The sequence below is a fragment of the Ammospiza caudacuta genome, chromosome 6, assembly GCF_027887145.1.
Source record: "Ammospiza caudacuta isolate bAmmCau1 chromosome 6, bAmmCau1.pri, whole genome shotgun sequence".
NCBI lineage: Eukaryota > Metazoa > Chordata > Aves > Passeriformes > Passerellidae > Ammospiza > Ammospiza caudacuta.
Window position 1 is genome coordinate 63,787,991 of NC_080598.1, and position 22,313 is coordinate 63,810,303.

The window sequence follows — 22,313 nt, forward strand, 5'->3', positions numbered from 1 at the left end:
CACCCCAAAATGTGGGGAGAGCACAAGAGGCAGCCTGAGCTTTGGCTCAGGGCTGTGTGGGTGTGGATAAAGCTGGGGAAGGAATGAAGGAATCTCCAGGGCTGGAGGTGCTGCTGGGTTTGGGGGAGCCAGTTCTGGCAAGGACAAAGCAGAGCCCCTGGCCAGAAATGTCTCCTGGGACACTGGTGTGAGCACATTGCACCTCACGGGATGGAGACACAGAATCAGGCAGGGCCTCCCTGAGCTGGGAGGGCTCCACAGGGGTCACAGAGAGACCAGGGCAGCTCCTGGTCCTGCCACGACCCACAACAACCCCACCCCGGGCATCCCTGGCAGCTCCTGCAGCTCTGGGGCTGTGCCCATTCCCTGGGCAGTGCCAGCACCCTCTGGGAGCAGAACCTTTCCCTGAGATGCAACCCAAACCTGCCCTGGCACAGCTCCAGCTGCTCCCTCAGGGCTGCAACCAGAGAAACACCAGAGGATAAAATAAACCCCCAGTGCCACCCCCAGAGCCCATCCCACAGCAATCGGATGTGCCAGGTCCTGGCAGGGCACAGGGTCACACCTGGAGCTGGCTGGGTCACCCTGGGAGCCATCCCAGCACAAAAAGTCTTTTTTATTTTAATTTATTTCAACAGAGTAGTGCTTGGTTACAGTTTAGTGAAGAACAAATAGGTACATTCATTGGCCACAGCTCCTGGGGCAGCAGCTGCTGCCCACCTGCAAAGCCAGAACACTGTTAAACCATACCAAAAAAAAACCCCAAAAAACAACCCCACAAAAAAAACAAACCCAAAAGAAAGTTTAATGACAGGCAACTATGCATTAAAAAAGTCCTTGTAACTTCTGAGCTATAAATGAGTTCAGTAAAACACAGGAGCAGCCCCAGCAGGAGCTGTCAGTCCAGACAGAGGAGAAAACCCCCAAACCCATCAGCAACGAGGCTCACTGCCCTGACCTGCCCTCCCAAAACCCCAGGAAGATCATAGTGTGGCTGTGTGCTTCAGTGCAAGAGGAACAATGAGCCTGTAGCCCTTGGATTTTGTAGAGTTTTTTTTAATTTTTTTTTTCTTTTTTTTTTTTTTTTTTGCACTACACTCCTTTCCCTCCAAAGTAAAACTTAAAGTGCTCCTAGTGCTTTGGAATTTAAGCAAGAACAGGGGCCACGAGTGTCACTTGCTGTCTTTGGAGGCTCATGGGAGCAGAAGGAAGGGTGGCAGTGCCAGGCCCTTGACCAGCTTTGCCATAAGCCAAGCAGGGATTGGGATGGAGCAGCCTGTTCCTGCCAGGACACAGGGGAGCAGCTGTGCAGCTCTGGCTCAGGGCTGTGCTCAGAGCTCCCATCTTTGCCTTCTCCAAAAAGAGCCAGGAGTGGCTGCTCTGTTGGGCCAGCAGGAGGTGGGCAGGGAGAGCACAGGGCACACACAGGGACGCACAAGTGACACCGAGCTCAGCACAGCCCCAGGGCTGAGGGGGCCGGGCTGGGGAGGGGAGGATGCCCCAGGGCTGGGGTTGCTCTCACAGCTCCCAGGTGTTGTCCCAGCACAGCATTCCCTGTCCCCAGTGTCACAGCAGGGCTGGAGCAGCACGGGGCAGGTTAAAAGCAGTCCCAGGGTGGATGTGCCCCGTGGTCAGAGCAGCTCCCTCCCTGCACCAGCGCCTTTAGCCAAAGCTGCTCTGCTCAGCCCCAGGAATAACACCAAGCCTCATCTCCAAAGAGCCCAGGCCAGGTCAAACTCGGCTGTTTTGGTTAAGGAAAGACAGAGGGACCTGTCCCAGCCTGGCCCAGCACTCCCACCCTGCCCCAGGTCCATGGGGAGGGCAGAGTAAGGAGCACAAGGATCACATCCCTGTGGTTTCTGCCCCTTCCTTCAGCAACAGCAACGTTCCACAGGCAGCCACACACCCCCTGCACCTCAGTGGGGACCCAGCAGTTCACATTCACTTCAGGTTAAAACTCTTGGTTATCTGCTAAATGCAATTTAATACTGAGGGGGACGAGGGGAGCCCCACTGTGGGCAAGGAGGAGGGGGAGCAGGGCTGCTCCCAGCACCCAGGGGGTGCAGCAGCCCTGGATTCACACACATTCCTGCACACACACTCCTGCTGAGCCAGCTCCAGCCTCTCCCTGCAGGGACAAGGCAGCCCTGTCCCCGTGCCACGGGCCAGCAGGAACAGTCACCTCCCTCATCTCTGAGCCACAGGCCCAGGTGGGACCAGCAGGCAGGGCAAGACCCCCCGAGCCCCAGGGCTCACCCAGCGCTGCCAGGTGGGAATATGGCACAGAAAACTCCAGCACCCAGCACCGGGGGCCCTGCCCAGACAGAGCTCCCAGGGAGGCAGGATGCAGAGTCCTTCAGGGAACACATCTCTGCAGAAGACAGTGCCTCTCCCAGCTCTGGATGTGCAATTAAAACAGTAACTAGAACAGTCTCAGGCCACGCACGGCCCGAGCGAGATCCGTTCCTTCCAAGTGTGCAGATAAAAGTGCAAATATGCATTTGATGTTTCTTTTCTAGTGAGGAAGCTCTGGTGCATTTAGCTGCCAACATCTTGAAGACCAGACCAAGAAAAAAAAAAACAAAAAAAAAAAAAGCTTCCAGAGAGTTCAGCTTCACTTTGCTACATGGTACCTTAAAGTCACAGTTCTCTGACTGCAGTGCCCGCAGCGCCGGGCTCGGTCCCGCACGGCTGCGGCAGTAGTGGAATGTTTGTGTCATGAGTTAATGCTTCAGGGGGAGAGGAGGAAAAGAGGAAAAACCAGGTTACAATCCTATACACGAGTGCCACTCTGGGAAGAGAGGGAGCCTCCTCAGTTGTGTGGGGCAGTTGTGTGGGAGCTGTGCTGGTGCTGGTTGCTCTCCGAGCCGCCGGCGGCGCAGAGCAAGGGCGCGCTGTCCGCGGCGCCCTCGGTGCCAGCCAGGGAACCGTAGCAGCCCGAGCACTGAGGGGTGGCCAAGCTGCAGGAGAGACAGAAAAAACACACTGAGAGGTGCCCAAGCTGCAGGAGAGGCAGAAAAAAATAACAGGCATGGGGTTTTTAGGGATGAATAATTTGGCTTCTCCAGAGTTCTGCTCCCAGCACTGGGGGTCAGGGGGTTGAATTTGAAGGTGCAGTACCTCCAAGGAACTTGGCTTTGATGAGAGAAGAGCACCAGGCCCCGCTGGTCAAGAGGAGCCAGAAGCTCTGAACTGCCCTCTACACCCCTGGGCAGCAAGTGAGGTATGGCAGACAGGTAGGCAGAAGAATTATAAAAGAAAGGCCTTATGAAATCAAATTGCCAAAGCTGGCCTCTCATTTCTTCTAAGTGCAGCTAACAAGCAATTTGCAAGTTGCCATGTGAAGCTATTTTGAGAATCAGAGGTTCCTCTAACACAAATCTATTCTGAGGACAAAAAACAAATGCACCTGTGCAAACAGTAAGATTTGTCCCATGAGAATCCACAAAGAAAAATGTAAACATATCTAGAGAGAGAAAACTTGATAAGACATATACAATAGCCCTTACTGACCAGTGAACTGAATTTCACTGCATTGCTGACCAATTAGGTTTAATGCAGTGCTGGTATTTCCTATAAATAAAATTCTTTATTCACAAAGCTCATAAAAATGTGAGCTTTGTGAATAAAGAATTTGCTTTCTGCATGAAGAAATGGAGTCTTGGCTGATTTATTCCAACATATGGAGACCCCAAAGATGTGACTGATGCGAGACGAACAGCTTGTCACAAAAAAAGGTGAAATGAGCCAAGCTGACCCCAGGACCAGGCAGTGAGACAGGGTTTAGAGATGGAACATACAAAGTCATGAAAGGAAGATGGAGACAGCCATGAGTATGGCCAAGGCAGGAGAGGACACCAGTGACATGAGACACAGCACAGGGACAGAACCACCGGCAGCACCTCTGCCTGCAGAATCAGCGGGAAAAGAAATTCAAGCAGTGAATTTACAAAGTAGCAAAAGGCTACGGCTACAGTCAGCCACAGGAACAAAGACAAGAGGCAGCCAGTGAAGTGCAACTGGGGCACAGGGGCTGCAGAGGGTGTGGAATGCATGGAAATGAACACAACTCCTGGGAGGAAGAGTGATAACAAAACTGCGAGTCGCAGAACACAAACGAGGCCTCCAAACCTCTGGAGATACATGGCCCAAAGAGTCCTGGAAGGTGAGGCAGCCCAAGAGCTGCTGAGGAGAGAAGGGCCCAGCAAATCGTGGGGACAACAGCCTCGAGAACCATGGTGAGTGAACAACTGCTGAGGTGTGGGGAAACAAGTTGCAGGATAGAAAAGTAATGTGGAAAAGCCACATGTGTGGAAACATACATGGCACAGAAAGAAAGCCGAACTGTGAGTTAGAAGAGGCAAAATATGTTGGGATAAGGAGAGAGAAAGTACAATAAGTGTATGCTGATAGCTTTGTTACTGTGTTGTGTGGTCATGGAGCTGTCCCTGATTAGGTAAATGCATTTAGTGCATCCTGAACCTGCACTCTGGTTCTGGGACAGTGCCCGTGAGTGTCCCTGCGTGCGGATGCTCAAGAGCACATGGTACCTGTGCCAGTCATTCCCTTTCTATCCCAGAGCTGGACACAGCAGGAGGGGCAGCAACAGTCAAACCACGTGGAGAAACAAATGAAGAACCAGGAGCCCAGAACCAGAACTTAGTTGTGTGCTCATGCAAAATTACCTCTGTCAGGATTAAGTCACCCCCACATGGTGCAGACAGGCAGCCATCTGAGCAGATCTCGTCCTCCAGCAGAGCTCAAACTGCAGGACCAGTGGAACCAGACAGTATTTTTGTGGCAAAGCTTCTTTCCAGACCCAGTGGCTCCCCCTGGGCTGGGTCCCTCAGTCAGCAGTCCCCCGTGGAACTCACAGACTCCAAAACAGAAGGGGAGAGGTGCAGGCACTTGGTGCCTTTCTAGAGTTTTCTACATATGTCTTTTGGTAATATTTTCTCCTTACCAGGGGAAAATTACCAGAAGACAAATATAGAAAAATGTGTGCAGTTTTTAGGGTTTGTTTTCTTGCCTTTTCCCCTCCTGTTTTTCAACCACAAATGTTTTAGGGGGAGAACAGAGGTGCAGCAGCACAGGATGGTGCCACAGAACTTTTGCTTCCCTAGCTGGCAGTGGCATGTGACAGCTCAGCCCTCCTCCCCCTGTTTGGGGCAGTGCCTGCCCATCATTTGACATCAGCTGATCTATATTTAATTGATGTTCATCTAAGAAACCTGTTGTAGACATGGGATGGTGTGGCAGACCTCCCCCTGCCCTGCTGCACCTCTGTTCCTTTTTTGTTTGTTTGTTTGTTGTTTTTTATCTAAAACAATGTCTAAGGAGCTTACTAGAAAGTGACAATAAAGTATTCTTGAAATCTATATTCATGCACATACAAAATCCAGAAATTGAAGAAGTCAGATCCACTCTCTCTGCAGATTTTCTCTGTGATCCTTCACCTGGGGACAGCTACAGCAGCCCTTGGCACCTCAGGTCTTTGCAGGTCTTTTTGTTCACCACGTTCCCACTGGAATCCTCATATTCCTCCTCTGTGTCGGGCTGCCACCTCTCTGAAGGCTTCTGCTGTTTCAGCTTTGCCCACAGTGAGACTGCATCCTCAATCTGTGTGATGCTGGCAAAGTGTGCTGTGTTGGGAACGCCCAGGCACCTCATTCCATGAGCATGTCTCCACTCTGCAAAGTGCCTCTGGAACGCCCTGGGCCCTCGGTAGGTGCAGTTACCACAGATCTCACAGCTGTAGTTGATGTTCAGACCATGGAGTTTATACAACCAGTATGGGATGGGCTTCCCATCCCAACCAAGAGGCAGATTTTTAGGGTTATATATTATTTCATTTTCTTCATCTTCATTCTTGCTGTCACTGACCTGCTCTTCCTCCTCCTCTCTCTGCTCCCCTGTCCGTGCCAGCTTACGCTGCACGTTCTCATGGGTGAGGTGAGCAGGAGAAGGCTGAGAGGTCCAGGTGGGCACCAGCAAGGGTGAGGGCACTGCTGGTCTCTTTAGGCCAGCCTGGGAATGTGCCATGCTCCCACTTCTTCTCAAACTCTGTCTGAATTTTCCCAAAAAGTTCATTCTGGTCCAGTAATGGTTTCACTCGATCTGTGTAACCCTGCAGGTTCTCAAGGAGCACCTGAAGATACCTCTTATATTCAGCATTTTTTCTCTCCTTGGGAATATTGAAGAGCTGGTCAAATGTGGCTAAGTAAGTGATATAATCAAATTTCTCTGATGATTTCAGGTTAATGTACTTGAGGTAACAATCATGCAAATCCAAGTATTGTCCGTACCCTTCCTCATCTGTGAACTCCACCAGATTCTGAGCTTCTTCACTCGGGTTGTCTCTGGCCTTCAGCAGCTCCTCAAACTCCACTGACATAGGAACACACATCTCATGTGGGTACTTCTGGTGAAATTCCTCAATTTGCTTCAGTCTGTTGTAAAACTCCACAAACTCATTTGGCCCGGAAATGGCGCTGAGCTCTTCCTCACGCAGACCCTTGTGGTCATACAGCTCCCACAGGCTGCTGCTCACCCCCACGTACCTGTCCTGCATGGCCCGGGTGTGGTGGTCTGAGTTGATCTGGTCATGGAGCCTGGACTTCTTGGTGAGCATCTCCCTCACCATCATGTCCATGAGCCCTCCTGCTCCTCGTGGTACTACTGCTGCTGCTGCTGCTCCAGGATCGTCTCCATCCCGCTCCCCTGTGTGCCTGCAGCTCTCCTCTTCTCCCAAGATTATAGGCAGCAAGTAATTTCTTAACCAAGTCCTAGAACCTTGAATTTTATCTGCAGCAGTTCCTTAATGTTTAGAAATAATTAGCTCACAAATAAAATGTTACTGCTGAAGCAGACAAAGTCAGGATACAACCTGACACCCCGTGGGTCAGGGTGGTGGTAGCTGTCTGAATAAATGGTGGCTGCAGCTCTCCTGGAGTGACAAACGTGGCTCTGTTGAAGGGGTGATCCTGTAGAAGGCTGTAGTTGTCCTCTCAAGGTCCAGTGGTGCCTGGTGTTCCTCTGGGAATCCAGTGGAAAAGGCTGCTGTGCTGTTCCCAGGCTCAGATTATATCCAAGAAGGAATGCTTGGCTCCTCCCCCTGGGCAGAGCATCTCCCAGTGGGATGATGGAATTTTATCAGCCAGGCAGGGACACTCAATTTCTCCTGGAGGGAGGATCCATTGTGGAAGAGATAAAGAAAACTGCCCCACCTGGTTTAACAGCTGGCCCATGAAGAGAAGCTATCCCCCAGAGTCATGAGGGGATGGGTCATGGAAGAGATAAAGAACACTCCCCTACCTGGTTTTAACAGATGGTGATAGAATACACCTGGTTACATCCTGCATTGCAATCTAAGACAGTTGAATATTACCTTTCTATGCTGTAAGATATAAAGCTGTTTTCTTTTACGAGATAAGATGACTCTGACTAAAACAGCTGGGATGGAACACTGACAAACAGCTGTTGGTGGATAAAGAAGATACAGTGTGTTCATCCTGGATTTTGTGAAGATTCTATTGCTCGTTACAATCTCTGCTGTTTAATCTTCCACAGATAACACAGAAGACTGAGTTGTGATTCTCCACTATGGCTGTTGTTATTGTGAGCTGTTTTAGTGCTTTCCTTTGTTTCATTTTGCTGTCACAGGTACATGACTGTTTAGAAAGGTGTTACCTCAACTTGCTGAGAGGGTTACCACTGATATATTGATTACATAATGTGAATTTACTGATTTTATAATAGACATAATTCATAAGATGTTATTACTGTATTTATAGCTAGCTTCTTATATGCTTTAACATCTCTTTGTGTAATTATCCAAAAGACTCACATGGTTTCAGGATCCTTCTTTTTTGTTTCTGCCTCTCTTAGGCCAGCTTAGCTCTCTGGCTAGTCCCTCACTGGCTATATGGTTTCACCTAATGCTGTCTCATAATTAAATATTTTTCAGACTTCCAAGAAAAGATACTTGAGCTTTGCTGAAAGCCTCCTCTGAACTGCTGGTCTTGTGGTTTTGCCACTTATTACAGAAGCACTCCAGAAGTTTGCTGTGTTTGAAGCATCTCTATCCTGAAGGAAACTTTGGAGGGATCCAACTACTGGATGGTTTGATTAGTCTTCAACCCCAAGGCCTTTACTCATAACTGCTATTCATAAGAGCCCTGCTTTAAAATGTGTTTAGGGAATTCCCTCCCAGATGGAGCCTGGGCTGTGGCCAGGCCTTAGCTCTACCTGGAAGGAGAATTTGTCAATAAACCAAATGTTTTCTGCATCAAAACTGGATTCAGGTCACTTTGGCTTGACAATTTGACCCCTTAGATATGACAGCTGAACCTATCTTTAGAGTGAGCTTGGGAATTATTATCTGGAAATAATTATCCAAGCCCTCACTAAATTGAGGTTTGTCAGCTGTTCACAGACTCTGGGATGATGGTACAGTGTTTCAGAGATCCCTAATTACCTAATTCCACATGTATTATTTATTATGTGTATTATCTGAATTAATTGTTGTACCTGGCTTATTCCTGATTGCTGTCAGTTTCTTGTTCACTACATGTATGGTTTTGCCTTGATGTTTCCTCATGCTCATAACCAAAGACATGCATCTCATTTTAAAAAAGCCAAAAGAAAGAGAATTTAGTGCCTTAAGAACATCCAAATAATGTAACATGTACATTGGAAATTTGGACAACAAAGAATTTTGAATAATGCAATATTTGCATCAAAAATTTGGAAAGGAGATCACCAAATCTAAATCCCAATTGAGTGTGCCTCAATTAGCAAAGCCCAATTGATTCACTGACTTCAAGAGAGGGTGTGCTTGTGTTTTACCAGCAGCAGGTTCGAAGTGGTCACCTGTTTGTTCAATCAATCACTGATCACCTCTGGGAAAATGAGGCCCAGTGGAAGAGAAAGAGCCCAATCACCCTGCAGCCCTCGTGGCCAGAACAGGAACAGAAGCGGGACTGCCAAGGCTTAGCTGTGTCTGCAAACTACAGAGGCAATTTGCCAACAAAGCCTCATGTCATCATCACAGTATAGTGTTCCTGCTAACCTCCCTCAGCTATTCCCTGTTCCAGGATCCAGGAGGACATTCAGTGGTGTCAAAGATCAACACTTCCAGCTAATGGACCTTCTCCTGAGTCTCAACTATTTGGCTTTAAAACAATGGTCATTTATCTCCATTTCCCTAAGAGACATTGGACATTAATCTTTTGTTTTCTCATGCTGTGAAATGCTGTGTCAGTGACTTGATAGAATTTGATAAGCTTTGTTGATTGTAATCAGCCTTTCATCCCATATCTAACAGATAACCAGTGATAACCTTAATGAGATAATACCCTCCCAAGAGCAAGCTGTTTTAAAACCAGAACAGAACCTTTTTTAAATTAATGAAAAGGGTGAGATGTTGGTAGAAGAATTATAAAAGAAAGGCCTTATGAAATCAAATTGCCAAAGCTGGCCTGTCATTTCTTCTAGGTGCAGCTAACAAGCAATTTGCAAGTTGCCATGTGAAGCTATTTTGAGAATCAGAAGTTCCTTTAACACAACATTCTATTCTGAGGATGAAAAACAAATGCACCTGTGTGAATAATAAAATTTGCCCCATGAGAATCCACAAAGGAAAAATGTAAACATATCTAGAGAGAGAAAATTTGATAGACATATACAATAGCCCTTACTGACCAGTGAACTGAATTTCACTGCATTGCTGACCAATTAGGTTTAATACAGTGCTGATATTTTCTACAAACATGAGCTTTGTGAATAAAGACTTTGCTTTCTGCATGAAGGAAATGGAGTCTCAGCTGATTTACTCCAACAGTGAGGGACTAGGAAGTGAAGTGGAAAGGAAGGAAAGTGTTCCAGGCCAGGCTGGACAGGGCTTGGAGCACCCTGGGATAATGGAAGGTGTCCCTGCCCATGGCAGGGGGTGGAACAAGAGGAGCTTTAAGGTCCCTTCTATCCCTAACCATTCCATGGAGACAGGTGACAGGGCTGCCAGGATGCCTTGTAAGAGTTTTGCTGGGGATACCTGACCATTGTCCCCACACCAGCAATTCCTGCAGAGCTTTGTCCCCACTCCCTTCCAGAACTTCACCAGCTCTCACTCCCCAGTGGAGAAACCCCTCTGGAGATCATTCCAGAGCCCTCTGAAATGGATCCCACCCCTCCTGGATGAGGTCTCCTGTTTGCATCACCACCTGTGAGCACCATCCACCTCTCTGAGCTGCTCACTTCTGACCAATAAAAGCAACTCCTTGTGAGCTGCACAAGGGAACAAAAGCTATGTCAGAGGCTCCCTGCCCCATATATCCCACCCAAGCTGCCTCTTCCACCAAAGCTTTTCCTGGGAGCAGAAGCCAGGAGCTCTGGTGCTGCCCCAGAGGCACAACCCTTCCTTACCCTCCTTCCCTGGCCCCGAGCCGTGACAAGTCATCGTCGCTGTCGTAGCGCCTGGGATTGTCAAAGAAATAGGCCCTGGAGCTGTAGCTGTGGCTGTTGACCATCCCTGCTGGAGTCTGCCAAGGAGAAAGGAGTTAGGCCAGAAGCAAAACATTCCCCAAAAGTCATCCCAGGCATCCTCCCAGCACAGGGAGACTTGGTCAGGCCTACCAGGTTCTGGCTCAGTCTCTGGGCGCGGAAGAACAGCACCACGAAAGTGGTTGGCACCAGCTCCCAGAGGAACAGGACCACTCCAAACACCACGTACTCCTCACTGCTCACCTCCACGTGCACCTGTGGGCACAAGGCAGAGGGGTCTGTGTCATGCCAGCCACCCACAGAGCTCCCAGAAGCTGGAACTGGGAGTCCAGAGCAACCTTTCCAAAGGCAGGAGTCCCCAGAGCAGCAGAGTGACCTTCACCTGGTGCTGCTGCTGGTTTGGGTGGGCTGGTTCTGCTCAGAGGGTGCCACCAGGGCACTGGGAGCTCCTGCCCATGCCAGTGACTCTCCCTCACACACAGCCATGCCCAATTAAGCATTGCTGTTCTGCTCTAGTTGAGCTGTCCCTCCTCTCCCTCACAAGAAGAGTTGGCAGGCTGGAAGGGAAGAGCAGGGAATCCTTCCTGAAGAAGTGGCTGGGGAGAGGAGGACTCAGATTTGCTGGGTGCAGAGAGCAAGCAGAGCAGAAAGGCAGCTCATTTGGGGGTTCAGCTACTCAGACACCCCCCAAAACTCCCTGTTCACCCTCACAGGATAAGGACTGACTGCATCTCACTTCACTGGCTCTGGATTTGGGGGGTGACACACTCACCTTGTCTGAAAGGTTGTCCCAGCCATAGTTAAAAGGACCAGGAACATTGTCTGGAGATATGGCCACAGCTACCAGGTTATAGCAAGCCCTTGAGGAATACAGGAGGGCCACTACAGATCCCACCAGAATAGCCTGGCAGACAGATGTTCCCTAGGACAAGAAGAAATAAAAAGAGTTTTAATACAGAGCTGTGATGTTCTTCCCCGTTCCCTTAAATGCATGAGCAGCTGTGCAGGCAAGAATGACCCAGAACATTTGTATGTTGTTGCTAAAATATTCAGAGCTGGCTAAGAGCTTTCTCATGTGATGAGTTCATTGCAGCAGCCACACAGCCAGAGCTGCCTGGGAGCAGGGAAGGATCTGAGGCCCTGGAGTGTCCCTGGCAGGACTCTGTCAGTCAGCTCCAAACTGGGGGTCCCCGGAGAGGCTTTCCACCCCCTGCCTTCCTCTGGGAATCTCCACAAGGCCAACAACCAACCAGCAGGAAAATCAACTTCTGCTTCACAGCCCAGACCCTGCAGAGGTGTTCACCCAGCCCTTTCACCTGCAGCCACCCAGCACCCCAACAGTGCTCTAAGAAAGGAGCTCAAGTATTTGGGGTGGGCAGAAACATCCAGAGCTTGAACCCCGGTACCTGAAGGGAGCCCACAGGAAAGATGGAGAGAGACCATTCACAATGGCCTGGAGGGGACAGGACACAGGGAATGGCTTCAAACAGACAGAGGGCAGGGTTAGATGGGATATTGGGAGTAAATTCTTGGCTGTGAGGTAGTGAGGCCCTGGCACAGTGTCCCTGACAGTGTCCAAGGCCAGGCTGGATGGGCTTGGAGCAGCCTGGGATAGTTAAAGGTAACCAATGGCAGGGGGGTGGAACTGGATGGGATTTAAGATCTCTTCCAGCTCAAACCATTCAGGAGTGCTGAGACAAACCAGGTTTTGTTAAATCCATCCATGAATCCCTTTAATGGCTGCTGGGAGGCAGCAAGTCACAGTGAGGGGCAAACACCCTTCAGCACCTGAGCTGCCTTTGTGTTTAAGCAGAGAATCTGCTGGGGAAGCTCATCCCAGTGCTCTGCTGCACATCCCAGCTCTATTTTCCTAGATCTGGAGCTCAGAGTCAGCAAGAAAGAGGTGTCAACAGACAAGTGACAGCCCTGAAGCCAAGCACACATCCTGCTGCCACTGGAAGCTGAGCCTGGGTGCTCAGGGCAGCACAATGAGGCACAAAGGCTGCTGAAGCAAATCTGCAGCTCACAAAGACCCCAGGACGGGAGCTGGCTGCAGTCCAACCTCCTTCCCACAGCTCCAACCTTCCCACCTCCAGCCTTGCTGTGTGCCTTTGAGTTCAGGGGCAGGACAACCTTCTGGGGCATCTGTGTGACATTTCTGCTCATCCCCAGCCTGTTTCTGCAGCAATTTCCCAAACACAACATCAGAGGATGCCCCCAAGGCAGGGGAGGGAGGCAGAGACCTTCATTAGGGTGAGTATCCAAGTGCAGAGCAGAGGCTTCCCTGGAGCACATTGTACACAGCCCAGGGGCAGCCTCAGGCATGTGAGGAGAGGAAGTTCCTGCACTGGGGGAACTGGGTGAGTTAATGAGTGTCAGAGCCAGGCAGAGCTGGACAGCAGGCCCAGGCCAGCAGGGGTGTGAGCAGCTCCTCTGTCCCTGCCTCACTGCAGAGCTGGGTGCCACCTGCAGCCTCTGGACAGCTGTCACAGAGCCAGGCAGGACACCAGACCCAGCCCACACCCTCTGCATTCCCGGAGGCCACCGATGCCCTCTGCTGCTTAAGGAGCCACACATCTCCTAGAGAAAGCCTCAGTAACAGCTGGCTGTGCTCAGGTGCTCTGGTTTTTCCTCTGGATGTTTCCAGGCACTCAGGTGGACACTGACTGCAGCCTCCTGCCACAATCCTGGTGACTTTTCCACTTTCCTAGCTGCTGGAAAAGAGCTATGTGTGTTCAGACCCTCACCTGTCCTGCTTTGGGACAGGACCTACAGCAACTTCTCCTCCCATTCCAAAATGCTCATCTCACCCTGGACATCTCATCCTACCCAAGGAGAGCCCACCTAAAGTTGGATTTCTGGGGATCCCCATTGCAGGAATCATGACACATCTGCTACAGGTAAATTTACAGCACAAACTGCATCTGCTGCTCTGAGAGAACCCTCTCCTCAAGGCAAACCTGGGATTTTCTGTGCCTGAAAAGCAGAAGCAGCTCATAAATCTGTTATGCCAAAGCTGCAGACAAAGTATTTCCCTAAAAGATGCAGGAAACATCACTCCCACAGCAGGAGCATGCACTTTGTGAAAGGGAGGAATCCAGGAATTGCCACCTCCACACTGGAAGGAGAATTTGAGCCAGAGCAGCTCAGGTGCCACCAGGCCAGCACTGCCCTGAGTGAGCACACCCAGCTCCAGCTGGGAATTCCCAAGGCATTTACCCACCTTGGACTCGAGGTAGACATTGGCTGAAGACATCTTTCCCAGTTTGCACATGCAGCAGGCCAGGGAGATGGCACAGAGGATGAAGAGGCTGTCATTGACCAGAGCCCGGGCCAGGACTGTCCACCTGAGCTGCTTCTCTGGGACCTCTCCATGGATCAGCATTGCACAGGTTAAATTCACAACCAGGAACAGGAGGCTGGTGAGGATGGAGCCCAGGTACAGCAGGACCCTGGAGACATGGTGAGGGGGAAAAATGGTCAGTGAGACAAGGCCAGGTTCATTGTGCACCTCCCTCCTGTGTCAGCAGAGCCTCCCAGGGCTCAGCCTGCTGGGCAGCTCAGACATTCCAGCAAATTTCTGGGGTTGTATTGGCAGCCCAAGGCTGCAGAGGATTTGTTGGAGCTGCTCTCAGAACACATGAGCAGCGTAAGCAGTCATGAGTTACAAGACTCATCTTCTGACAGTCAGGTTCTTATCTTGCAGATTTGAAGTGTTGCTCCAGCTCTGCATTAACTCCAGTCAATAAGCCATGAGTCATCACCACCACTGCAACTCCTTTCTTGAGAGCCCCTGGAGCTTGCATTTCCACCCTGGGGTTCCCTGGGCTGCACAAACCTGGGGCTCCCCCACTGCTCAAGCCTTGTTCTGCTGATCTTTGCTGGGCTGGGACAGCTCAGAGTGACCCTAGGAGTCCACCCGGGGAAACTGGATGCTTGAGCTCCTCTGGCACCCTTGAAGCTCCCAGTCCTGCTCCAGGGTGAAATTCTGCTCCTTTCTCAGAGCACAGGTATGGAATTAGAACTCTGTTCAGCTTTTGGGGCCTGTCCCCCCCCGTTCCCAGCCAGTTCCCATGGGACCAGCTTTGCAGGCAAGGTCAGGACAGCAGCACTTACTTGTACTTGTTGAATTCAGCTGCACATTTCACTTTGAAGATGACCTGGAGGAAAGATTTGCACAGGATTAATTTAGGTTTCCTTTCAACTTTGTCAAGAGATAACCAGGGAAATCAGAACCCAGCTGGACATCTCCAAGGAATCTGGATTATTTATCAGCACCAACTCCTGCTCTGGACCCAAAACAATGGCACTTTCTTCTTGTACAAGCCCAGCCCAAATACAGGTTCCCAACAACCATAAACATATTTAACACCCCATATGTGACAAGCACTTTAACACCACACCTTGAAGACTTCGAGAAAAGAAGGGAGTTTAGCACTTCAAAGTCCTTCAAAAATACACCTCCCTTTCCCAATGTTTTGGGCTATTTTAGGATCTCAACCATGCTGGATTTCCATGTGAGAGGAGCAGGGACAGTTTAGGAAGGTGCAGATACTACCAAGTCACAGCTCAGATGTGAATTCCTGCTGCAAAGGCACAGGGAGCCTGTGCTCACACTGCTCAGAACTGGATTAGGGTTGTGTCCAGCTCCAGCTCCCACCAGGAAGGATCCCAGAGCTGGGGTGCCATTCAACCACAGGCAAAGCTCTGACTGGAGACTTTGAAGGAACTTGGGAAGAGGCACAGACACATCCAGAGCGGTCCCACCTGCACTTGTGGGATCGCTGCTCAGCTGTGGAGGTTCAGTTTCCCTTCTCCCACAAGGAGCCTTCCCTGTCAGCAGTGAAGGATCATCCATCTCCTCCCTGGCATCCTCAGGCAGCTTTTATCCTGGTGGGATTCCTTGGCTCCTGCTTCCAAGTCAGCACTGAGGCAGAAATGGCACACGAGCTTCAGGAATCAGGCTGCTGCCAAGGGGATTCCCAGAGCCATTCCAGGATCTGAGGGCTGTCTGAGCCACTGCAGTGCTTCCAAGCATTTCAAAGGACATTGGGCAGCTTCAGTGATTCCCTTCCAAGAGCCACGTCCAGTGCCTGGCTCCTCTTGCTGAGAGAGGATGAGCTGAACTGAGTGAGGAATGAGACGTGGTTCATCAGCAGAGGGAGGTATCCAGCCCCAGGAATGTTCTCTGTCCCCTTGTCCTGGCACACAGAAGTGCAGGAGTGTGGCACAGTCCACTCTGAGCCCTAAAACTCATCATTTGGGCCACATGGATACTCAAAACCAGAAATATCCCTGAATCCTCCCTTGTTTGCTGAGGGTGACATTCAGGCACTTTGGAATCACTGAGGCTGGAAAAGCCCTCCAAGGTCACCAAGCCCAACCATTAATCCAGCAGCACCACATTCACCACTAAACCATGCCCTCAAGTGCCACATCCACTCTGAGTTTTTTGAACACTTCCAGGGCTGGGGACTCCACCACAGCCCTGACCAGCCTGTTCCAACACCTCACCACCCTTTCAGTGAAGAATTTTTTCCTAACATCCAGTTAGAATCTAAATATCCCCTGGCACAACTTGAGGCTGTTTCCTCTTGTCCTGTCAAAACAGGCATTGGTGACATCCAGCTGGGGAACTCCTGGTTGAACATCCATCCCAGCAGCCTGGAAATCACTGAGCAATCTGCACTCCTGCTGGTTGAGCACCCATTGCAGCAGCCTGGAAATCACTGAGCAATCTGCACCACTCCTGGTTCTGCACCCATTGCAGCAGCCTGGAAATCACTGAGCAATCTGCACTCCTGCTGTAACCTCTAAGAGCCCTGCAGAGCCCCTGGTTTGTATCCCAGCTGGGAATGTTGTGTTGCCAGCCCCTCAGCTGAGCAGGGAAGTGCCCCTGGCTCACAGAAGATGCTGTTTTGGGCAGGACACTCTTGCCAAACCTTCCCCTGCAGCCCCAGGGATGAAGGCACACAAAGCTGAGTCAGGGTTAAGAGTGCAACAGCAATTTGAGCCTCATGCTTGGCCTGCTGCCATGGAAAGCAGAGGGAGACCACAGTTCCAGCCTCACACTTTTATTAGCCCCTGGATAGTTGTAGGAATAACTTCAGGAAGGGAACAGCCACCTCTGCTCTGCTGGTTTTGGTTATTCAGGCTGATAAGTTATCTGAAGGTTGCTTTTCCTTCCCAGGGACTGGGTCAGGAGGTGCCACCAGCAGAGTGCTCAGGGTGACTCTGGGTTCTTATCCTTGAGATGAGCTCTGAGCCTCCTGCACGGGGCTCTGCTGCTCCCAGAGCCCAAGGACAGCTCAGGCAGAGGGTTCTGCTGTGAAAAACCCAGCACAGAGAGCTCAGGAGCAATCCTGTTCTTCAGAAACACAGGAAAAACAAACCCCTGTGCTTCAGCAATCCCTGCAAACTGAACGGTTCCTTCAAATCTGAGCTGAGCCCAGCTCCAGAAATCCAGCATGAAAAGAGGGAACAGAGGTCTCAGCAGCACAGAGCAGCAGGACTGGGAAGATTTACTCTGAAGAAATCCTTCACAACAGTTTGGAACACTCAGGTGCCTTTCCAGAGCCATGGATCCCTTGAGCACTCCACATCAGCCAGAGGGTGAGGCTGCAATGAGCTACGGACCCCAAAGCCCTCTGTGATGCTGGAGGCTTTTGGGTGGGTTTATCCCATAAAAGTGATTTCCTTGCTCACATCACAGCCCAGAGAGCCCCAGGGTGTGTTCAGAGACACACTCACCCTCAGAAGGTGCACTGGAGGTGTCACAGCTGCTAAGGGAAGAAAATGTCCCAGTGCCAGGATCTTAAACCTTACAGTGAGGCACTCTGGCTGGACCAAAACCAAGCTACTTTCCAGCAGATCTGAAAGATCCAGGAACTTGTTGTTGTCCACTGGAATCAAATCCTTTTTTTTTTTTTTTTGCTTCAGAAACACAAATTTGGGCTCTGCAAACATGTCCTGCCCCAACACAGCTCAGCTGCTGGAGCATCCCAGACAGATCCCTCTGCTCACCACACAATGATGGGAGCACAGCACAGACTGTTTTGGGATCACACCTTGTACCAAGTGTGCAAACCCCAGCTTCAGCCCACAGAGGAAAAGCTGGAAGTGTCCACGAGGATCTCTCACCATCCTCACATTAATATCCAGATGACTCCATGCCATCCTGAACGCAGGCTGGAACTCTGCATGTTCCCTCCTTTCCCAGAATAGCTGGTGCCCAGCAGGGCCACCTGTTCCTCTGGGAAACATGGGAAGCACCAGCTATGGGATGGAGCAGTTTGGAGTTTCAGAGATCCCTGCCCAGCTGTCCCTCTGAGCACAGGGTGTCTGCTGCACAGGGAAGGTGAAAGAGAGAAATAAAGGATGAAATTTTCCCAGTTTTCCATCTGAGAAGATCCAGGACAGTACAGACAAACACCTCCCAGGCTGGATGCTCTCTGCAGTGCAATTAGAGCAGGAAGGGGTGAAAGGGGCTGATGGCATCTCCTCACATGGAGCACTCAGAGAAACCCACCCACACCACGAGCCCCACCAGGCCAGCACTCCTCACCCATCCCTGCTGGTTCCCAGGACAGCCAGGGCTGCCAAGGGCTCAAGGAGGTCTTTAACATCAAGGCTGTTGTGGCTGCATTTCACAGAATCATTTAGGTTGGAGAACACCTCCAAGGCCATCAGGTCCAAGCTGTGCCTGATTCCCACCTTGTCACAAGCCCAGAGCACTGAGTGCCACCCCCAGAGGTTCCTTGGACACCTTCAGGGATGGGGACTCCAAACCTCCCTGGCAGCTCCTTTCCATGGAGGAATTTTCCCAAATACCCCATTTAAACCTCCCCTGGCACAGCTTGAGGCCATTTCCTCGTGTCCCTTGGGAAGAGCTCAAGCCTCCCTGGCTGTCCCCTCCTGTCAGGGAGCTCTGCAGAGCCACAAGGTCCCTCCTGAGCCTCCTTTGCTCCAGGCTAAATCCCCTGAGCTCCTTCCATGTACTTCCATTTCCCTGGTCCTGACAAAGAGCTGGGGAAAAGCAGAAGTTGCAGCCACTTGGGAAAGGTGGCATTGCTCAAGCAGCACAGGAGCTACTCCAAAGGCAAAGGAGCATCTCAGGTTGGACATCAGAGCTCTTGAGGAAATTTGGGAGTGGATCTGAGCAATTCTGACCTGATGGACTCTGAACTCCAGGTTGCCAGGAAAGGATTCCTTCTGGTACAAGCTGAAGTAGAAAGGAAGAGATGCTCCCAAGCTAAAGGGATGTTCCAGGTGGAAAAAGCATCCCAAGAGAGCTGGGGAGGACAAGAGCATGGAATGAAAGCACACAGGGAATGGCTCCCACTGCCAGAGGACAGGGATGCATGGGAGATGGGGAAGGAATTCCTGGCTGGGAAAGTGAGGAGGGGCTGGCACAGGGTGCCCAGAGAGGCTGTGGCTGCCCCTGGATCCCTGGTACCCAAGGCCAGGCTGGACAGGGCTTGGAGCACCCTGGGATGGTGGAAGGTGTCCCTGGATGGGCTTTAAGGTCCCTTCCAACCCAAACCATTCTGGGACTCTATGAAAAATAAATACACATTCCACACTGATTCTGTCAGGTCTCTGCATCCCCTCAGGAATCTCATGGCATAGGAAGAGGACAAGCTGTCCCCACAGAAAGGAGGAACACCAGGCAGTTCAGCAAATTTGAATTTCAGCCCTGGAACAGCCTGGAGTGTTCAGTAATGCCAGTTCCCCACAGGTATCTGTTTCCTGGAGCTCCTTCCCCAGCACCTTTCCATCCTCAGCCTCTGTGCTGCCTGAGGGGCTCTGCAAATCAAGCAAGAACAGCTCAAATATCAGCACAGGCCATTTTCTTGCCCAGATGCCATTTCTCCATCCTCTCCACAAAGGAGGCTCTGTGCACAGGGACAATGAGCCAGGCCCTCAGCACAGCAGCAGCTCCTGCTTTTATCTGAGGCCATCTCAGCTCAGGGTGCCACCCCCAGGGCAGCAGAAGCTCAGAGTCCTTCCCCAGGCTGCTGCCAAGTGGGCCTTAAAAACTGGGAAAGGATGGGCACATCCTGCTGGAGTCACCCAGTAAACACACCAGTCACCTCCAGATCACGGGAGCCACAAAAGCTCCAGGATTTCCATCTCTTTCCTCCAAATCTCTGGAGCTTCACCACTGAGATCTCCCAAAAACCCCACAGAGTGATGGACACCCCTCCTGGTTGTTCCAGGGAGGTGTCAGGCCCTCCCTGGAGCTGAGCAAGCAGACCCATTTTTGTAAGTCACTTTATCCTTCCCCACTCCAGATTCAGAGCTCTTATTTCCTCAGACAGGATTTCCCTTGGCTCCAGGTCTTCAAGGAGAAAGAAGTGGGATACACGCAGAGTTCAGTGCAAAACAGATATCGTGGGAGGAGGAGAAGCCTGGCAATCTATTTGGATTTACTTGAAGAGGACCTTTAAACAAGCCTGCAGAGAGGCAAATCTGCTGTCAAATCCAGTGACCTAGAGAAAACCAGAAATCCAGCCACTCTGTGGAGCAGAGCACACAATCCCTGCCTTTCAAGGGACACCAACCCCTCCTGGCTGGAGCAACTGGGAGGTCAGGCTCCCTTAGGCAGACAAGATGGATTTGTGCACTCTATGCACCATTTGTTATTCCACTGCCACTCCATCAACAGAACAGCACCTTTTGCAACAGGCAGCTCACCCCCAAAGCCTCCAGGTGTTTATTGAGGGGGGAAAAGAACCAGAACAGCAGAACAACCCCAGAGCTCCAAGTGTCATGTGAATGTTGGTGTCCTGGGGAAAATGAAATCATAACTCCCGTGGGTGACACACTGGAGAGATTTCTGTGTGCTAGCCATTCTTTTGCGAGGCTGGGGAACAGCTGAGAGCTGCAGAGCAAAGAATCCCAACAACAACAACAAAGCTGGAAGGGAAAAGTGGTGACTTGTTTCATAAATAGGCAGCGAACCGGGAGGCAGGCGAAGCAAAGGGCTGCTCGAGAGAAACTGGAGCAGAAACAAAATATTCAGGAGGAGGATGGGGAGGGGAGAGCCAGGGCTTTAGGAGATAAAGGCAAGTGGAAGGACTAAGGAAAGGAGGCTAAAAATCACCACACGAGTGATGGGAAGCCCAGAAAAGCAGGGACACGGCTCGGTGACAATAACAAGCGGCTCCGCACTGTCCCAGCAGCGATGCCGGCGCTGGGAAGGGGCCTCCCTGGGCTGCCCCGGGCTGTTGTGTGAGGGATCTCGGGTTTTTTTTGTCTGACAAGCTGCCGAACAACAAGCCGGGCTCGCAGCGGAGCGATGGAGGGAAGGAGGGAGCGCAGCAACAATAGCAGAAGAGGCTCTGGCTGGTGACGTAATGGTTGGCATCACTCCAGGCCAGAGCAGCCCCTGCTGCTGCCACTTTCTGGTCCCCTTTGCAGAACGGGAATCAATTAAAAAATAACCAAAAAGATGCAAAACAGTCCCTCAAGTGATGCCCCCCCACATACACACACGCACAAACACCCCGCGGTGGGTCTGGGTGGCAAAGAGGAGAAGCCCACCTGGGAGCAGGGCACGTCCCCGCACCCCCAAATCCCAAATTCAGGGCATGTGCTGTCCCCCCCAGGCGGGGTGTGCAGGCAGGGTACAGCCCTGCACCCCAAAGCCCTGACGCTGGGATTCTGGGCACACTTTTAGCTCACACCATCCCCCCCAAATCCCACCCCGCCCCCCCAGCTTGGATCCAGGGCACAATCCCTGTGCTTCTCCCCAAGCCTGCATTCAGGGCACAATCCTTGTGCTTCATCCTCCCAGCCTGGATTCAGGGCACAACCCCTGCATGCCCCAGGCTGTCCCAAAGTCTGGATTCAGGGCACAACCCCTGTGCCCCGCTCCCAGCCGGGATTCCGGGCACAGCCCCGCACCCCCTCAGGCTGTCCCCAAGGATCGGCCCCTCAGGATCGCCCCCCGACCTCACCTGGGCGCTCACATCCCCATCCCACCCCACAGCCTCGGCTCCAGGGCGCTCCAACTTTGGAGAGGAGCTTCCAACCCCGCTGTCCCGCAGGGTGGAGGTTTTGGAAAGCGAATTTTAGAGGGGTTTTGCCCAAAAGGCAAAACTTACCTCGGCGAAATAGAGGTTGAGGAGGCAGAGGCTGGAGAAGAGGAGGCAGCCGGGCAGGCAGTACAGGAGCCAGTGGGCGAAGGGTTGCTGGAGGCGGAGGGCCTGCAGGGAATTCTGCAGGTAGAAGGAGAACAGGGTGGTCCTGAGGGCTGCCCAGAGCAGGCAGAGGAAGAGGCAGAGCGTGTGGTAACTCAGCCGCCGCTCGCGGTAGTAGAGCAGCAGCCAGAGCTGCAGGTAGGCGAAGAGGAAGAGCGCGGCGTAGAGCGCCGTGTGGAGCACGGTGAGCCCCAGCTCCACGGCGTAGGGCACGGCTGCCCCCTCAGCGAGGGCCATGGGGCAGCGGGAGGCACCGACCCCCTCCCTGCCTTCCCTCAGCCCCGGCTGGACACCCCCATGCAACAAAGGGGAGAACCCCCCCTTTCCCCCTTCTTCTTCTTCTTCTCCTCCTCCTCCTCCTCCCTCCCGCCCGCCCGGCTGCACCGCCCGCCCGCCCGCCGCCAAACAACTCCGTGCCGGGGACAGCCGGCTGAGCCCGCTGATTTGAGGGGCGGCGGCGCGCGCTCCCCATTGGCCGCCCGCCGGCCACGCCCCTCGCCGCGCCCACCCGCCGCGCCCACTGGCCGGCGCCGCCTGTCAATCACCCGCGCGACGCCCCCGCCGCGCCGCCGCTTTGCTTGTTGGGTTGGCGGCGCCGCCCGCCCGCCA

At 51.9% G+C, this 22,313-nt stretch overlaps 1 protein-coding gene across 1 annotated transcript; it reads right to left on the bottom strand.

Annotated features, from left to right (window-relative positions):
* Nucleotides 1-819: 819 nt before the first annotated feature.
* On the bottom strand, nt 820-22,076 carry GPR137C (G protein-coupled receptor 137C). The gene is made up of 8 exons (XM_058807246.1): nt 22,055-22,076; nt 21,609-21,943; nt 14,617-14,660; nt 13,724-13,952; nt 11,273-11,422; nt 10,633-10,755; nt 10,423-10,538; nt 820-2,960 (listed from the first exon to the last, which is right to left on the bottom strand). The coding sequence occupies exons 2-8, from the start codon at nt 21,939-21,941 to the stop codon at nt 2,813-2,815; spliced, it is 1,143 nt and encodes a 380-aa protein (XP_058663229.1). The 5' UTR covers nt 21,942-21,943; nt 22,055-22,076; the 3' UTR covers nt 820-2,812.
* Between the last annotated feature and the right edge of the window lie 237 nt (nt 22,077-22,313).